The 16,216-nt window shown below is 47.6% G+C and overlaps 1 protein-coding gene across 5 annotated transcripts; it reads right to left on the bottom strand.

The window, feature by feature from the left end:
* Positions 1–1,588: 1,588 nt before the first annotated feature.
* LOC309517717 (galanin peptides-like) lies at positions 1,589–16,106 on the bottom strand. 5 transcript variants are annotated; one of them, XM_082197152.1, is made up of 7 exons: positions 16,048–16,106; positions 11,337–11,505; positions 9,554–9,637; positions 7,996–8,050; positions 4,492–4,617; positions 3,327–3,401; positions 1,589–3,147 (listed from the first exon to the last, which is right to left on the bottom strand). In XM_082197152.1, the coding sequence occupies exons 3-7, from the start codon at positions 9,635–9,637 to the stop codon at positions 3,086–3,088; spliced, it is 402 nt and encodes a 133-aa protein (XP_082053278.1). In that variant the 5' UTR covers positions 11,337–11,505; positions 16,048–16,106; the 3' UTR covers positions 1,589–3,085. The 5 variants fall into 5 exon arrangements, with proteins under 5 accessions (XP_082053278.1, XP_082053277.1, XP_082053279.1 ...); XM_082197151.1 differs by lacking the exon at positions 16,048–16,106 and adding an exon at positions 15,750–16,013; XM_082197153.1 differs by lacking the exon at positions 16,048–16,106 and adding an exon at positions 15,336–16,013 and having other exon boundaries at positions 4,492–4,584.
* Positions 16,107–16,216: the final 110 nt, after the last annotated feature.

Here is a 16,216-nt window from a genome sequence, read left to right on the forward strand (position 1 = left end):
CCCACTTCTCCATTATCAACAAGTGAAAAGCCACAGGCTGTGGACTGTCCAGCAGGATCTCCTCAATATATTAAAAATCGGTGTGTTCTGGTATTAGGTATCCTGTTCCCAAGTTTTTTAGGGCAGCAAAACACTGAACTTGGCTCAGTAGTGTACAGAGTTTTCAACGCCACTGTGATATGTGTAAAGCTGGGTGTCCGCCTGAGCACCCTAGTAGCTAAATTTTATACTAGCTGCAGCTTCCAAGCCAGGCAGAAAGATAGTACTATGTATGGGGCAGTGTGGTGCAATGCTTAGAGCATTGAACTGGGGTTCAAATCCTCACTCAGCCACAGCACTCCCTGAATCACCTCAGGCCAGCCAGTCACTCACTCTCAGCCTAGCCCTAACCTACCACATGGAGTAGTTGTGAGGATAAAATGAGGAGGAAGAGGAACCATGTACAGTGCCTTCAGCTCCAGTTAACCAGACTGCATTCAGGTACCCGTTTAGGGTCTGCACAGCCTCTCATGATTCAGATGTTTCAGGGAACAGAGCTGGGCATTAGTTTACTGGCAACCCCTTATGCCAAATCACCTTATGACCCCCCCCTCCCTATGGTTTCAGCTAGCTACGATACGAAGCGCTGAGAACAAAAGTAGCACGGAGGTCAAAATTGTGCTCTCTGGCACCCTGCAGACCAACAGCTCCAGCCACCAGCATCACAAAAGGGCAGGAATGGTGGCTGTGGAGCCCATCTAAACGGCTTCCTGCTTTATGGGTTGTTAAAAGATTAAGAAATGGCAGTACCCAGCCCAACACAGACAGACTCAGAAGCAATAAGCTGCTCAGAACCTGTGGAAGAACAGCAAGGTAGGACTATTTCCTCTGGGTTTTGCTTGTGGGCACCTGGTTTGTTGATGCACACAAGACAGACTGCCAGACTAGATAAACCTTTGGTCAGATCTATCTGAGCTCTTAGCCTTCTCACGAACCCACAACTGCAGCTGCCCCCTTTGCAGCCATTCGATCTGTGGCACATTAGCAGGGGATCCTGTTTCGCTCCTTGCCACAAAAAGCATCGCCTCCGTTCTTTTTTTAGGGATAGAGAAAGCTGTGCTATGCCAAGTCAGACCGCTGGTTCATTTAGCCCAGCACTGGCTGGCTGGCATTGGCTCTCCAGGTTTCAGGTAGGGATCTCTCCCAGCCCTGCCTAGAAGTCCTAGGCATGAGCGCTGGGCCCTTCTGCATGCAGTGCAGATGTCCTGACCGCAGAGCTCATCCCTTTCCCTCTAGTTTAGCATGTCAGGCTGCTGTTAAAGGCCCAGTAACAAAAATCCTGTTCTGGCAGGAGCGAGCCAGCAGTCTCAGCACCTGCTTCTTAGGGGCGAGACCTGCTGGAGATCATTAGGTCTGACACTCCTGTGCAGATCCTGTTTTTGTGAATAGCTCCTATTTCCCCAAACTGACTTAAGTTGTGACTGGGCTGTGATTGAATCCCACCCCCAAAATGGAAGCAGCCTGGTAGCACCTCCCTCTGTAGATTCTGAGCCCCGTCTCCCATGGACCTGTGCTGATCAAAGACATCAACGCTAGAGAGACCAGCAAATTCAGAAGAGAAATGTTTATTCATTCAGTTCATTTACAGGGCCTCTTCTCCCCTGTTCCCAGGTCTCCTGTCCAAAACCACAGCCCCACATTCTGATCTCTCCATTTTCAAAGCAGGGTGAATACGCTTGTTCAGAGTGTAAATGTAGCAGCAGGGATGAGGGGACAGCTAGGGGTAGAAAGTAGGTGTGCACAGTTGTTTCATCTACTGCAGTGCTGTGGGGGGGGGTCTATTTTAAACAAAATAACATTGAAAGACTAAAAATTCTCAGGGGTTCCGTTCCAGGGATAGGGAAGTTGGTTGGGGTGAAAGATAGCAGTACGGTGCTGATGTGGAAAAGAGGACAGGGCTCCTGCCCCTTTAAGTGTTATGTGTAGCAGAAGGGATTTCAGAAGAGGGAGCTTCTACACAAAGGGGCAGGAGCCCCATATAGATATAGATATATAGATGGTATAGATATAGATATAGATATATAGAATTCAACTGATCACAACAGCAAGCAGAGCTCTCTCTTTCTCCCCATCTCTAGTTTTCTCGTCCACTGTATGCTACCCAACAACAATTAGGCTTAGAAAAGAAGGTTAAATTTGTGTGTTCTCCATGCAGAGCATGTCTTCTACCACTGAGCTATGGCTATTCCTACTAAGGTTCAGGAGCATGGCAAGGGTGCGACACTGGGCAGGTGCCAAAGGAGCACATGTGGGCATGTGTTCATCTACACTCCAACATTTCTTCCTATACAAACTCACACATTACAAATGATGCATACAGGATTGTGCGTGGATATACGTGTGTGTCTCTAGAAAGGAGTGCGTAAAGGTGTAGTGCTGATGGGGGAGGCTGAGCTAATTTGAGTGTATAGCTCTGCACACACCATATATTTAAAGCACATTGGAAGCATGTGACTTCCCCCACCCAAAGAATCCTGGGAACTGTAGTTTGTTGAATATAGTAGTAGTAGTATTTGTTGTTGTTGTTGTTGTTGTTGTTATTCCCCACCCATCTGAGCAGCTTCCAGCAAAATATAAAAAATAATAAAATGTCAAACATTAAAATCTTCCCAATACAGGGCTGCCTTTGGATGTCTTCTAAAAGTTGTGTAATTCTTTATCTCCTTGACATCTGATGGGAGGGTGTCCCACAGGGAGGGTGCCACTGCTGAGAAGCAGATGCTGAGAATGTTGACTGTGTGGTGGGTAAACTACAGTTCCCAGAATTCTTTGGGAGAAGTCATGTGCTTTAACTGTATGGCGTGTTTATAGCCTATATCTCTCGGGTGGCTTAGTCAAAGGGAGGGGGATTCTCTCAAAGGGGGGGGGGCGCTTAGCTCTGAAATGGCTGTGCAACAGGCACCGTTGTTTGGGGCACCAGATTGTATCAAGGTGACTTTGTGTCAGGAATAAAGCAGAATCCTGTATGTGTGGGGGATGGGGAGGAGTCTGAGGGGTGGTGGCAGCAGCAAGCAAATCCGAAGGGCGCGGGCTGGAGGCCAGGCCGCTACTGCCGCAAGGACTCTTCCTCCGACAGCAAGAGGGGCAGGCGTGAAACAGCTCTTTGATCTGTAAAAGACAACAGAGAAGAGATTTGATTTCCCAGGTTTCCAGCCCTATCCTGCCCTGCTCCACACAGAGCTCCCAGCATTCCTTGTTCCAAAGCAGAGAAGATTCAGAACCAGATTTCCCAACTCCCTAAAAAAAAATGCCCCTCTTCTCCCAGAGAATCCAGCATCTGCCCATACCTTGGGGGTTCAGGTAGGCTAGAAAATCCATCAGGGTTTGAAAGGCGCCGTCATCTAAGGAGCGCAGAGCATGTGCTGAAAGACAGGGGAAATGGAGTTGACGGGGACAGGCAAGTGTTATAGGAATTCTAAGGTCTTATATATAAAAAAATAAATGTTCATAAATTTACAAGGCAAACACATACATAAGTATAGAAACTAAGGTTACCAGATTTTTTTCAATGAATCCGGGGACACTTTTCAACTTCAATGGATTTTGTATGGGGACTTATTTGTAAATCTGGGGACTGTCCCCCGGAAACGGGGATGTCTGGTAACCTTAATATAAATCACATGCCTGAAATAGTACAGGAGAACCATCTTGAAGCCATTTTGATTCTTCCAGTAACCTCAAATATTCTCCCCATTGCATCTTTGCTCACAAGTCCTGTCTTAAGGGCATATTTGTGTATGAATAGGGTGAGCCTGTGATCTGGACTTAGGAACTAAGTATTTAGCATCTCAAAAGGAATGGCCAGGCTGCCCAGGTAAAACAATCCATGACCATTACAGTGGTACCTCAGGTTACATACGCTTCAGGTTACATACGCTTCAGGTTACATACGGGTTAAGAACTTTGCTTCAAGATGAGAACATAAATCGTGCTCCGGCGGCGCGGCAGCAGCGGAAGGCCCCATTAGCTAAAGTGGTGCTTCAGGTTAAGAACAGTTTCAGGTTAAGAACAGACCTCCAGAACGAATTAAGTTCTTAACCCAAGGTACCACTGTATCAGTATCCTGCCAGACAGGATTTCTGCTGGATTTCCCGTCCCTTTCAGTGATGTTTCAGGGGGGTGGTATTGAACTACAGGGTGGGCAATTTCAAAAGTCTATATAAGGGCTTGCACACCCTTGTTTGGGGTTCCTCTCCTCCCTCCCTGCATGGGGTGAGTGGGGGACCCTGTTGCAACAGTTTAATAAAGATCAGGCTTACTGGCTGCTTTGCTTCTCAATAGTCTCTGGTTGGCCTCAGTTATTTTCTCCTTCCGATAGGGAACCCACCTAAGGATTCTATACGGGCTCTTGGATACCCCATAAGGGAAAAGGAGCAGCTTTTTTTTTCTTATAACACAAGCATAATGGAGCATGCGGGGAGAGGGCGGAGAAGTCAGTGAAAGGGTGCTCACCCAAGGAATCCTGCCCTACGGAATACAAGTCCTCCATAGCATCTCGCTTATGCGCCAGGCTCCCTTTGTTGGACAGTGTCTGGTGAGCATCTGCTTTGGGGAGAGGAGAGTGCAAGGGGAGAAGTGCTGCAGGTTACATAGGGGGGGAAATACAGATTACATCAGGTTTGTGAACAGCCTTTTGGCTAGTGGCACATAAGAATCACCCCTTAGCTACCAGACAGGACGTTTTCATACATTGGAATATAACTTGTTCTTTCCTCTTACGCCATCAACGGGCTATAAACGAACTAACATGGATCCGGGAGGTCATGTGGACCAGTAGCAATCTCTGAGGACTAGCAACTTGTGCAGACTTAACTTGCACACCTGACTGTCTGGATTACACTACAGAAAACTAATTTAAAGAGCGAGGAGATGGAATTTATGATGATAAGGCTGACGGATAGGAAGTATTTTCCCTCCCTCCTTGTTTTCCTCCAAAGACTTATTGCAGGCTCCTTGAGGCAGAGACCTGTCCAATTTTATTCTTCGACTCTTTGAAGGGCCTTGTACATCAATAGCACTGAGTTACTCTTAACATGCAGCCCCTTGACACCCTGCCTCTTTTACCCTAACAAGAAGGTGGCTGGTCCAGCTCCAAGTCTGAGGAGGCCTTCAGATGTGCATCTTCTGGTGGGCCCACTCCGGGGGGGGGGGGGCGCGGGGTGAAGACCAGTGGCAGTGGCAGATGGCAGCATGTTGCAAACAACCAGCATTAGGGTCATTCCACATCAGCTCAACATGGTCATGTCACCCACCGTCTTATGGTTGAAAGAAACCCCCTTAATTCCCCCCCCCATCTCAAATGGTTTTAATTTTATAGCACTTCAAAGTTTCGTGAAATCTGCGTTTCTGTCCCTCTTGAGATCCTTGGCCTTGTGTACATAAAAGACCCATAAATTGTATTCTTTGTTGAGAAAGAGCATGTCTTTGCAATAATTTTCACCATCAAAAACTTTTGATTCCATCATGCCCACACGCTGAAAATTTAGGTTTACTAAACCTAGTTTTTCCACCAAAAAAACTACATTTATACATTTTCAAGGCCTTTATAAAATCTTTTGAGTGCTGGTGTATTTTTTCCTCAAGTCCTCATCTTGTAACTGAGCTCTGTGTAAAATTTCAAAGAGATCTGATCATTGGTTATGGGGGGAAAGAATAAAATGTACACAAGCCCAAAGATCAAAAGAGGGACAGAAATGCAGATTTCATGAAACTTTGAAGTGGTATAAAATTCAAACCGTTTGAGATAGAGGGGAAAAAATTAAGGGGGTTTCTTTCAACCCTAAGGGAAGGGTGTACATCAAGTTTCATCAAAATCTGAGATGGTGGGTGACAAAACCCTTGTTTTTTGCGTTGATTTGATGTGGAATGACCCATTGGGCAGCTGTCTAAGAAGAGGCCTGGCTAGATCAGACCAAGGGCCTTTCTAGTCCAGCATCCTGTTCTCACAGTGACCAGACAGAAGCTGCAGGCAGGAGATGACTGCAGGAGCACTCTTTCCCCTAAGGAAGTTGCCTTAGAGCTAGTCAATATGAATGGACAAAGCTGTCCATGATTTTGACTTCCCTCAGTTTCTCATTTTTCTCAGTTCTACACATTCATTCATTCATTTTGCCCATTCTCAATTTCTTATGAGCCCCATGGAAAGTTGCCAGTGTATCAGTGCAAGTATCACCTCAAATGCATATTTTTTTATATGCAAATTTGCCCAATATACACATTTCTGCAAGACATCATGCCTTTTATACATTAGTTTTTACTGACACATGCATTTTTAGGCACACTTTCCCATCCCATAATAACAGTATACACATGCTTGGGTTGGATGCAATCCTGCAATTTGGAAAAGTGCGTATTTCGAGTAATAGCTGTGTTTCAGTTCAAAGATCACCGTATTTTTCGCTCTATAAGACGCACCAGACCATAAGACGCACCTAGTTTTTGGAGGAGGAAAACAAGAAAAGAAATATTCTGAATCTCAGAAGTCAGAACAACAAGAGGGATCGCTGTGAAGGAAAGCAGCAATCAATCTTGCTCTTCTGGCTTCTGTGATAGCTGCGCAGCCGCCATTCGCTCCATAAGACGCACACACATTTCCCCTTACTTTTTAGGAGGGAAAAAGTGAGTCTTATAGAGCAAAAAATACGGTATTTCAGAAAGTGTGAAATAAGCAGCTTTGCATTAAAAACCCAACTTATTCCTCCCCGCACCCCTACAAAATCAGACCATTGGCCCATCTTCCTCAGTGCTGCCTGAAGCAGCTGACAGCAGCTCTCCAGAGTTTCAGTCTCTCCCTGCCTTACTTGGAGACGCTGGGGATCAAACCCGGGACATTCTGCATCCCAAGCAGATGCTCTCCCTCCGAGCTACAGCCCCTCCCAGGAGAGGCATCTGCGCTGGCATTCCAGCAGCTGCCCATGGGTGCTGCACGCTCATGCCAGGCCTGGAAAGTGGCATCCCTAACAACAGAAATGTTTCCCTGAAAGCTGAAGTGGTTATGCTAAAGGCATCGTTATGTCATCTCTAATCCAACAGGATTTGCAGGTTTTCTGAAGCGCCGGGGAAATAAACCAGCAAAGGTTTATTTGAGCAGAGAGGACAGAGACATGGACAAAAAGGGGGCGTATTCCGCAAGCAATGGTGGCTTTCGCAGGCCTTCTGCTTGGCTGTCACAGTCAGAGGCGGCAAGCATCCTCTGAGCATCAGATGCTGGGAATCATAAGTGGGGGGAGCTGCTCTCGCACTCAGGTCCTGCCTACGGGCTTCCCTGGTTGGCCACTGTGAAGGATGCTAGACTAGATGGGCCATTGGGCTGATCCAGCAAGCCTCTTATTCTGTTCTTCATTATTATTAACTATTTATTTATTAAATTTGTATACTGCCCTATACCAGAGGATCTCAGGGCAGTTCACAACATAAAATTACTACACACACACACACACAATGACAACTCCTGGACCTGCTTCCACATACGGTGGCAGATACCTTATAGTGCAATCATGGAGTTCAATGGAATTTATTCCCCAGGGAAAGGTAACTTCAGCTTCCAATATCATTTCATTCTTCCCCTTGCCCTTTAGCCACATACCCTCCAACATTTCTCTGATGAAAATAGGGACGTCCCATTCCATAATGATGATTTCATACCCCACACATCCTACTCGGTTGCCCCAACCACTCTGGGCAGCTTCCGACTTATATAAAAACATCATTAAACATTTTGAAAATTTTCCCTATACAGGATTGCCTTCAGACGGTTGGGGGAGGTTGGATGACTCCAGACCCTCCAACATTTCCACAATCAAAATATGGACATCCTAAGGAAAAGCGGGACATTCCAGGATCAAATCCGAAACTGGGACAGCTTCTCTAAATCAGGGACGTCCCTGGAAGACAGGGACACTTGGAGGGTCTGTGGCCATATCCTTCTCATGCCAAGCAAATCCTGACTTGACTTACGATGTCCCAAGAGGTATCCAGCGCTGTTCAGGGTCCAGCCGCGTTTGTCCTTGGGCTGCACATGCAACAAGAGGAAAAGTACCCTGAAACTAAGCCTGCCAACAGTGAGTCAGAGGGTGACATTTGCTATGGAGAAACCTTCTGTGGATGGAGGGATACATGCCAGTACAGTGGTACCTCGGTTTAAGAACAGCCCTGTTTATGAACTATTCGGTTTATAAACTCCACAAAACCAGAAGTACTGTCCCGGTTTGCGAATTTTACCTCCGTCTAAGAACGGAAGCTGAACGGTGGAAGGCCTCATTAGGGAAAGCACACCTCGGTTTAAGAACGGTTGCAGTTTAAGAATGGACTTCCAGAACGGATTAAGTTCTTAAACCGAGGTACCACTATAGTGGCTTACACCATAGACAAAAGTGGGTGGGGCTAGAGGTGGGCAGGGCCAGAGACAAATGTGGGTGGGGTTAGAGTCCAAACTGGGCGGAGCAAAGGATGTAACTGTCACCCTTGCACAATAGGGCCACATTTGCACCTTACTTTTAAAGCACGATTATGCCATTTTAATGGGCCATGGCCTCGGCTATAGAATCTTGGGAATGGTCATTTATTCAGCGTGCTGAAAGTGTAAGGCGATCCCTCTTCCCCTCACAGAACTGCTGTTGGCAGAGTGGTTTAACAGTCAATCCCTCTTCCTGAAGAACTCTGGAAGCTGTAGCTCTGTGAGAGGGGAAAAGGGTTCCCTAACAACTCTGAGCACTACAGCTCCCAAGATTTCCTAGGGGAAGCCAAGACCGTTCACATAATTTAATAGTGCTTTAAATATATGGTGCAGATGCATGGGCATAGCCAGGATTTTTGTTGCGGGGAGCAGAACATCAGTTTGCTATGTACCTTAATTGATTTTTATTGATTCAGGGGGGCAACTGCCCCTCCCCCCTGGCTACGCCCATGCGCAGATGTGACCTAAACTTCAACCACACAAAAGTCAGAGGTTTCTACACACACACTCTCTGTGTGTGTCTCATTTTCTCTCTCACACACACAGAATAGCTGGGAAATAGTTGGGGTAGAATCTTTATCCCTGATATATGGTACAGTATTTACTTTATATCTGCAAGGATTTTTCGTTTGCTTTTAAAGTGTTGGAGTAATCAAAACTGGGGTTTTATATGGACCATTCATTTTCCTCCCACCCCACCAAGAATTCTGGGAACTGTGGTTTACCCCTTGCAGAACTACAGTTCACAACACCATCCACAAACTACAGTTTCCAAGCTTTTTGCGGGGGGGGGTGTGCTTTAAATGCATGATATGTCTGCAGAACCTGCTTAGCAAGTTGCTTAGAAGCCTATTTTGAAATTAAGCCTATATACATTAAAAACAAACAAACTGCGCCACCTGCAACAGTCTGAACCGATGCAGTTCCATCTTGCCACTTCATCTCTGTTGCATGTGAGGACCAGCCCAGCAATGCTGGTGATCAGGAGGGACACAGGGAGGCCAGTGACAGCTCTCTATCAAGTAGGGTTGATGGGGTGGGGGGGGCAGTGTAACTCACCACCAGAACGGTTCCACAGCATTCCCCAAGTAGCCCGCAGAGGAGCAAAGATGCACAGAGCACAGACTGAGAGCTCCACATCATCTGTGGGGAAGAAAGAAATCAAGGAAGCATTCTGGTTTCCAGTCTGACTCTGTTTCCCCCACTAAATCACATTCCCAATCCAGAATAAGTAAAGGACGCCTGGACGGTTAAGTCCAGCCAAAGGCGGGGTTGTGGTGTTCATCTCACTTTCAGGCAGAGGGAGCCGGCCTTTGTCCACAGACAGCTTTCCAGGTCATGTGGCCAACATGACTAAACCGCTTCTGGTGCAATGGGACACCATGACAGAAACCAAAGTGCATGGAAATGCCGTTTATCTTCCCGCAGCAGCAGTACCTATTTATCTACTTGCACTGGCGTGCTTTCAAACTGCTAGGTTGGCAGGACCTGGGACAGAGGAGCAACAGGAGCTCACCCCATTCTGGATATTGGAACCGCCGACCTTCTGATCGGCAACCCCAAGAGGCTCAGTGGTTTAGACCACAGAGCCACCCAGAATACCAGGATTATGATAGACATTATTTCTTGAGAGCTCCCCAAGAGACACGATAAATATATACTGGTAATATTGGTTCCCTTGGTGATGTGTATACAATTTTTGTCTGCCTGTTGCCAGTTTTGCAGGGAGTTTTTTAAGCACTAAGAAGTCTTCAAAACCTGTTTGACCACAGACCATAGTCACTAGTCACATAGCGGCTATGGTCTGTGGTGGGATACAAGTGCGCACCAAGGGCACCTTGAGTGTAATTTCAAGCCTTTGAAAAAGAGCGCTGTCTGCTTACACAAACACACACTCCTCGTCTTCTTTCCAACTCCACTCACTGGATGATGCTCTCAGCAAATCCACATAGCAAGACTGCCAATAGCCATTGCCAGAGGGGATGCTTTGTATGCAATGTTCCCAGATTCGATCCCTCCACAAGCACGACCATTTGAAGGGTCAGATGCAAGTCAGAGTATCTGCACTAAGCTAGAGGGCCAAAGAGGCTGGTCTCAGAATAAGGCAGCGCCCCATGGTCTGCATGCACTCTGGAACTGTGCTGGATGGTACCTGCCCAAAAGATAACTGAGCTGCAGGCCTCTTCTCTTCAGCTCAAAGCCCAACCGCATCGTGACCTCTAGCCCCTAATAACCCGCAACCCTCTCAAACAGCGACGACTTCATGATGCTTTTAAGATGCAGGCGCATGAAATGTGGTACATGCGTGCCAAATCTTCCCTGACAGGGCTCCTGTTCCTCTTGGCACCTGCACAACAGCCATACATTCAACAGGTGGAGACATTTCTATCACTGCTTTAGGCCACAAAAAAACCGAACCTGTTGAATTTCTGCCTACCCCGTTGGAGCAAAAAACAGTGACACCCCTGCTGTGCCCCATTTCATGGACCTGGAGAGTTGGGTCATCTAGCTAGCCCTGCAATGCAGGAATCTCAACTAAAGCATCCCTGACAGATGGCCATCCAACCTCTGCTTAAAAACCTCCAAGGAAGGAGAGTCCATCACCTCCCAAGGGGAGACCGCTCCACTGTTGAACAGCTCTTATTGTCAGAAAGGTTCAGTCGGAATCTCCTTTCTTGTAATTGAATCCATCTGTCTGAGTCCCACCCTCTTGAAGCAGCAGAAAACAAGCTTGCTCCATTTAAACTCTCTTAACAGTCTGTCAGCCGGTGTCCTACCCCACACCCCCAAACCAACACCCTTAAATCCCAAACCTCCGTCATAGATTTTAAGGAATTCATACCTTGAAACCTGTCAGGAGCCGCTGGATGTCTGATTCCCCACAAAGTAGGGGACCCAGGATTTATAGAGGGGGAAGGCACAGGTCGGGTTGCGTCATTACTCCACAGACAAAAGACACAAGGCGGCGGGAACGTATGTGTAATTGACTGTAATGGCCCCCAGAAACCCAGCTGAATGGGGAACAGAGAGAGAGAGATGTACTAATCTATTTTAATGCGCAATTTATTCACATCCTTTGTCAGAAAATTGATGGAACATTGGGGTGGGGGGTAATTAGAGCTAATTGACTCCTCAAAGTGAATTGGAGGAGGGTGGTCAACCATGCAAGAAGTAGACACCTGCCAAGAGGCCTTCCTGTTTTTGAGGCCAGAGAACTCTGTGCCCTGCTGCCTCTTCTCTAATCTCGCTGCCCTCCTTACAGCCACTTCACCTGTGTACATTATTCACCTTGCAGTGCTTTTCCAAACAATCACATCTTTTGAGAGAAATCTGGAGATCTAGCTCCAAGGAGGCCCACTCTGGAGGGTTGGTGTGTGTTCATTATTACTGGATTTTATTTAAAACACGTTCACCCCACCTTGTGCTGTAAGGTCGGCTTCCAAAACGAGGCATTAAAATCAGTTGCTATAAAATATCACGATTAAACAGAGATTGCTGGGCGAGCTTCAGTCAATCTAACATTAATTCCTGGGGTGGAGGGAAGCAAAGTTTGGAGCTGAGGCCCAAATGTTATTAGCATTGGCACAGGGTGAGGAAGTTCAAGAGACGAGGCGCTACCACAGAAAACAGGGGTGCAAACTTGAATATAATATTGAGGGGGCCCAGGTAAGGCCCACCCCACATAATCGGTCACATGATACAGTGCGCACACACCATTTGAACGGGAATGCCCATCAACTTTGTGGGCCTCAAATATTTTATTGTGGGGGCCAAAGCCCCCACGACCCCTAGGAGTTGGCTCCTATGACAGAAAATATTCTACAGCCACTGTCAGGGCTCATCCACACTGCGGTTTGCCATGGGCTTTCTAGACACAAGTCTGAGAGGTTCTTTGTTTGTCCTGCCCCGTTCCCAGGGGAAACCCGCAGTTTACCACAGGATTGGAACAAATGTCAGTCAGGTTTTTGCAGATTGGCATTTGTTTCGATTCAGCAGTTAACAGAGGCTTCTCTGGGGGAAAGCAGTGGGACAAATGAAAAGCCTCTCAGAACCGTGTCTAGAACAAGTGGAAGAAAACACCACAGGGCAAACCAAAATGTGGACAAGCCCTCAGAGGCAGTGTGACCCTGAATACCACTCCTGCTTGCAGCCTTCCCACAGACATGGCATGTCCCAGCAGACTCTGTTTATGTTCTTAAAAGATCCCAAAACTATCCCTTGTCACCTCCACACCCATCTCACTTCTGAGTAACGGGCTCAGGCAGGCTCGTATGGGAACAGTCCCTTCAAGACAGATGCTACTGCACCAGACCCAAACTCTCCAGCTCTCCTGGCCAAATTTCACTCCAGAACCCCTAAAGAAATCAGCAGCTGGAACTCCAACATCTTCTCCCCCAATAGGCCTAGCCTCCCCGCCTTCTGCAGCAGTCGGACACATACAAATAAAGATGGTGGACTGATCTTTGAACTTCTACATTCAGACTGCTTTTAAAGGCCTGGAACACGGCCTATTATAAAAATGGGCAACCCTGCTTCCAAATGAGCCTTGCTCCATCTCCAGGGACCTCAGGGATCCTGCTCCTAGCCAGTATTTGTTATAATACTGTAAAGTAGCCTTCCCTGACCAGGTGGTGCCCTCTGCATGGTTGGGTTTGATTGGGATTTGTAGTCTAAAGCCTTTGGAGGACACCGGCATGTTGGGGAAGCCTGCTTGAAGCATTGTATATGCTTAACAACAACAACAGTGTTATCGGCATATGTGATGCTTCAAGCTGGCTTCCCCAAGCTGCCGGTGTCCTCCAAAGGCTTTAGACTACAAATCCCATCAGCTCCAAGCCATACAGGGGGCACCACCTGGCTGGGGATTGGGAAGGCTGCTTTACAGATTATTTGAACAAAAATAAGCACTCCTGTGTCCTGTTGTAGTTTCCTATCTAAAAACTGATGCAGGGGAATATGGGAGGCAAATGCCACCCCAGCTACTTAAGATTTCTTTCCAGCACAATTTAATGCATTAAATGACACTCCTGCACCAAGTCCTCTTTTTCACAGCATCCTGTAATTTTCCCTCCACAGTTCGCCCTCTGAATCTAATTGGTACCCTGGTGGGCTTTAGGACAAGGACTTTCATCTGTATCTGGCCTGCTTTAAGTGCACATGGGGCCCTTCAGCCTAATGGCCCCATTAGAGATCTTGAAGACCTTTCGGGAATGAAGAGGCATCTGCAATACGTCAGGATTCCAGGCTGCTCTGGGAGGGGAGTGGTACCCAATATAGAACTGATTTGTCGGAAACTAATAGGTCATCAAAAGATGGAAAGAGGCACTCGAGGCCTCTTCTTGTAACATGTAAAAAGCGTATTTGCGTACATCCATTTTTCACTGCTTGTTTGTAACAGCTGGTGGTTTGAAAGGAGCACTGAAGTAGATTATCAAGATTCTCAGGGTGGCATCCAGGGCTCTTGGGTTCGCAGGGACATTTGTTGATTGCCAACCATGTTTCGGGAAGGAGCTTAGAAATGAGTTTCCTGGTACCCATCCAGAATGTTACCTTTGTGGCCTAATAGAACTGAAAAATGCAAAGCTGGAGGGAAAGATTCAGCCAAGCCGTTCTTGCTGTTATTGCGCACTATCAAAGCGCATCAATGTGTACTAAGGCATCACCATTGCATAGCCAGGATTTTTGTTGGGGGACAGGCCGTTGTGGGGGGCAGAACTTCAGTTAGCCATGAGTTTTACTGATTTTTATTGATTGGGGGCAGCTGCCCCTCTCTGCCTACACCCATGGACATCACACTGGTGTGTGTGTGTGTGTGTGTGTGTGTGTGTGTGTGTGTAGGGGCTTTGTGCACACAAACTGTGAAAGCAAACACATTGTGCCACCCTGCTCTTAGTAAGATGACTGTGCTCTTAATAACTGGATCACAATGTTGTTCTCCCAGCTGCCGTGCAGCTAGGATAAGCCCTATAGCCCAAAGCCCTGGTCTCCCCCACTCCCACATGGCTTCATGTATCTCCAAGGCCAATGCTGGCTCCAGGATTTCAGTTTGGCCCCCTGTAACCTGGAAGAGGTGGGACATGCAAACTGGGAGTTCTCTTAGGGCACTTCAGAACTGTTGCTATTTGCAAAGTGGGGTTCCATCCCACAGTGACCAATTCAGGTTGTCCAATCGAAGTGGATTTGGAGGTCTTGAACAACAAACCCGCTTCCCCCAAAAGAGCAGACTTTTTGTGAAAAATGAAGAGGAAATTCATCAGAAGGTACGGGAGAACAATTGTCTGACACGTCGCATAACGTCCTCACATACAGATCAGAATCGATGCTCAATAAGAGCCAATGTCGCCTAGCCTCTCCATAAACTCTGCAAACAAATCAGGATGAACGCTCAGTAAATAGGTCATCTGGATGCAACTGCAGGCTACATCTAATCGTCTTAGATACTTTGTGCCAAGTCAAAACGATAGCACTGTTAGGGCAACAACGGTCCTTCTGCCGGTTTGGGGGGCCCTGGCTGCCCTCTAGCCCTGGCAGGGCAAGAGGCAGGGATGAGGAGAAGGTAGGTCAAGATTTACTGGTAGATCTCAGGATGATCAACAGGCATTTCTGACTCCCAGGAGTTTAATGAGAGCAGCAGCAAAACATCTCCTCCCATCCCTTCTACGAAATAAATCGCTGAAATGAAGAAAACTTGGGGATGGGGAATCAGGAACTATTTGCATTTGAAAGGACTGTGTGATCCAGTTCTGGGTCAGAAAACAAATTCCTGGACTGAAATGTGCCCAGGGGCACCCTGGCACTTGGTTTAAAGTGTGCGTGAGTCCTCTATGCCATCATTCCTCACCTTGTTCTGGCTGGCAGATCCTGATGTTCTAGTTCAAAACAAAACATAGTTATGCCAAGTCTGCAGCCTGCCTGCTTCTGGTCTAAGGCAATACATCTTTATTTGTGGACTCAGAGTCACTTCCATCATCAGATGCATAAAGTACAATCCTTTGTTGCAGGGATACAGACACGTAGTTTTTAGAGTGGGTATGTTAAGCCGCGGACTCAAGGCGAAATGAAATGCAAGAGAAGGGACGACAATTCAGTTGGAGCAGGAGTGTCGGCGAAATAAGCGAAGCGGCCCTTTTGCAGCAGCCCTGAGCAGTGATGGGACAAATAACAAGGGTGTTTTAATGAGGATCCGCAGCAGGAAAGGAACCCACGGTCTCTATTCAAGCCCAAATAAGCAGAGGTAAGCTCTCCAAAGTCTAACCTGCTTCCCTTTGGATAACTCAGTCGTTAGAGCATGAGTGGCCCAAAGATTCCTGCATTGCAGGGGGTTGGACTAGATGACCCTCGGGGTCCCTTCCGACGCCACAGTTCTATGATTCTGCACATGCCCACCGCCCAGCTATCCCGACACAACGCCGCCTCTGATAAATCCACGGGGCTACTCCCTAGCCAACCTGCAGTGCCAGCCGTCAAATTTGCCTGAATCCACAGAGCCTCCCCGGGGAGGGAGAGAAACAGAGAGCGCGGGGGGGAGGAGGCGCTGGCCCTTTAAATCTCACCCGCCCCGCCTCCCGCAAGCCCGTCCATGCCAACCTCCGGCGGACGCCCTTCCCTCCCGTCGCCGCCCAAGTCCTCCAGCCCATCCGGCAGCTTCTCTAGCCGCACCCATTCCCCTCGACTCTATGGCGCCACCCGACTCCGATTGGCCAATCCGGGGCGGCGGCGCGC

Source organism: Podarcis vaucheri (assembly GCF_965113315.1).
Source record: "Podarcis vaucheri genome assembly, chromosome: 13".
NCBI classification, from domain to species: domain Eukaryota; kingdom Metazoa; phylum Chordata; class Lepidosauria; order Squamata; family Lacertidae; genus Podarcis; species Podarcis vaucheri.

Bases quoted from the DNA above. Each gene is read 5' to 3' on its own strand.
- LOC309517717 (XM_082197152.1), bottom strand. From the start codon at position 9,637: ATGATGTGGAGCTCTCAGTCTGTGCTCTGTGCATCTTTGCTCCTCTGC. The intron at 8,051-9,553 runs GTGAGTTACACT...TTGCATGTGCAG, and splicing joins GCTGTGGAACCGTTCTGGTG to CCCAAGGACAAACGCGGCTG. The intron at 3,402-4,491 runs GTGAGCACCCTT...CCTGTCTTTCAG, and splicing joins CGTAGGGCAGGATTCCTTGG to CACATGCTCTGCGCTCCTTA.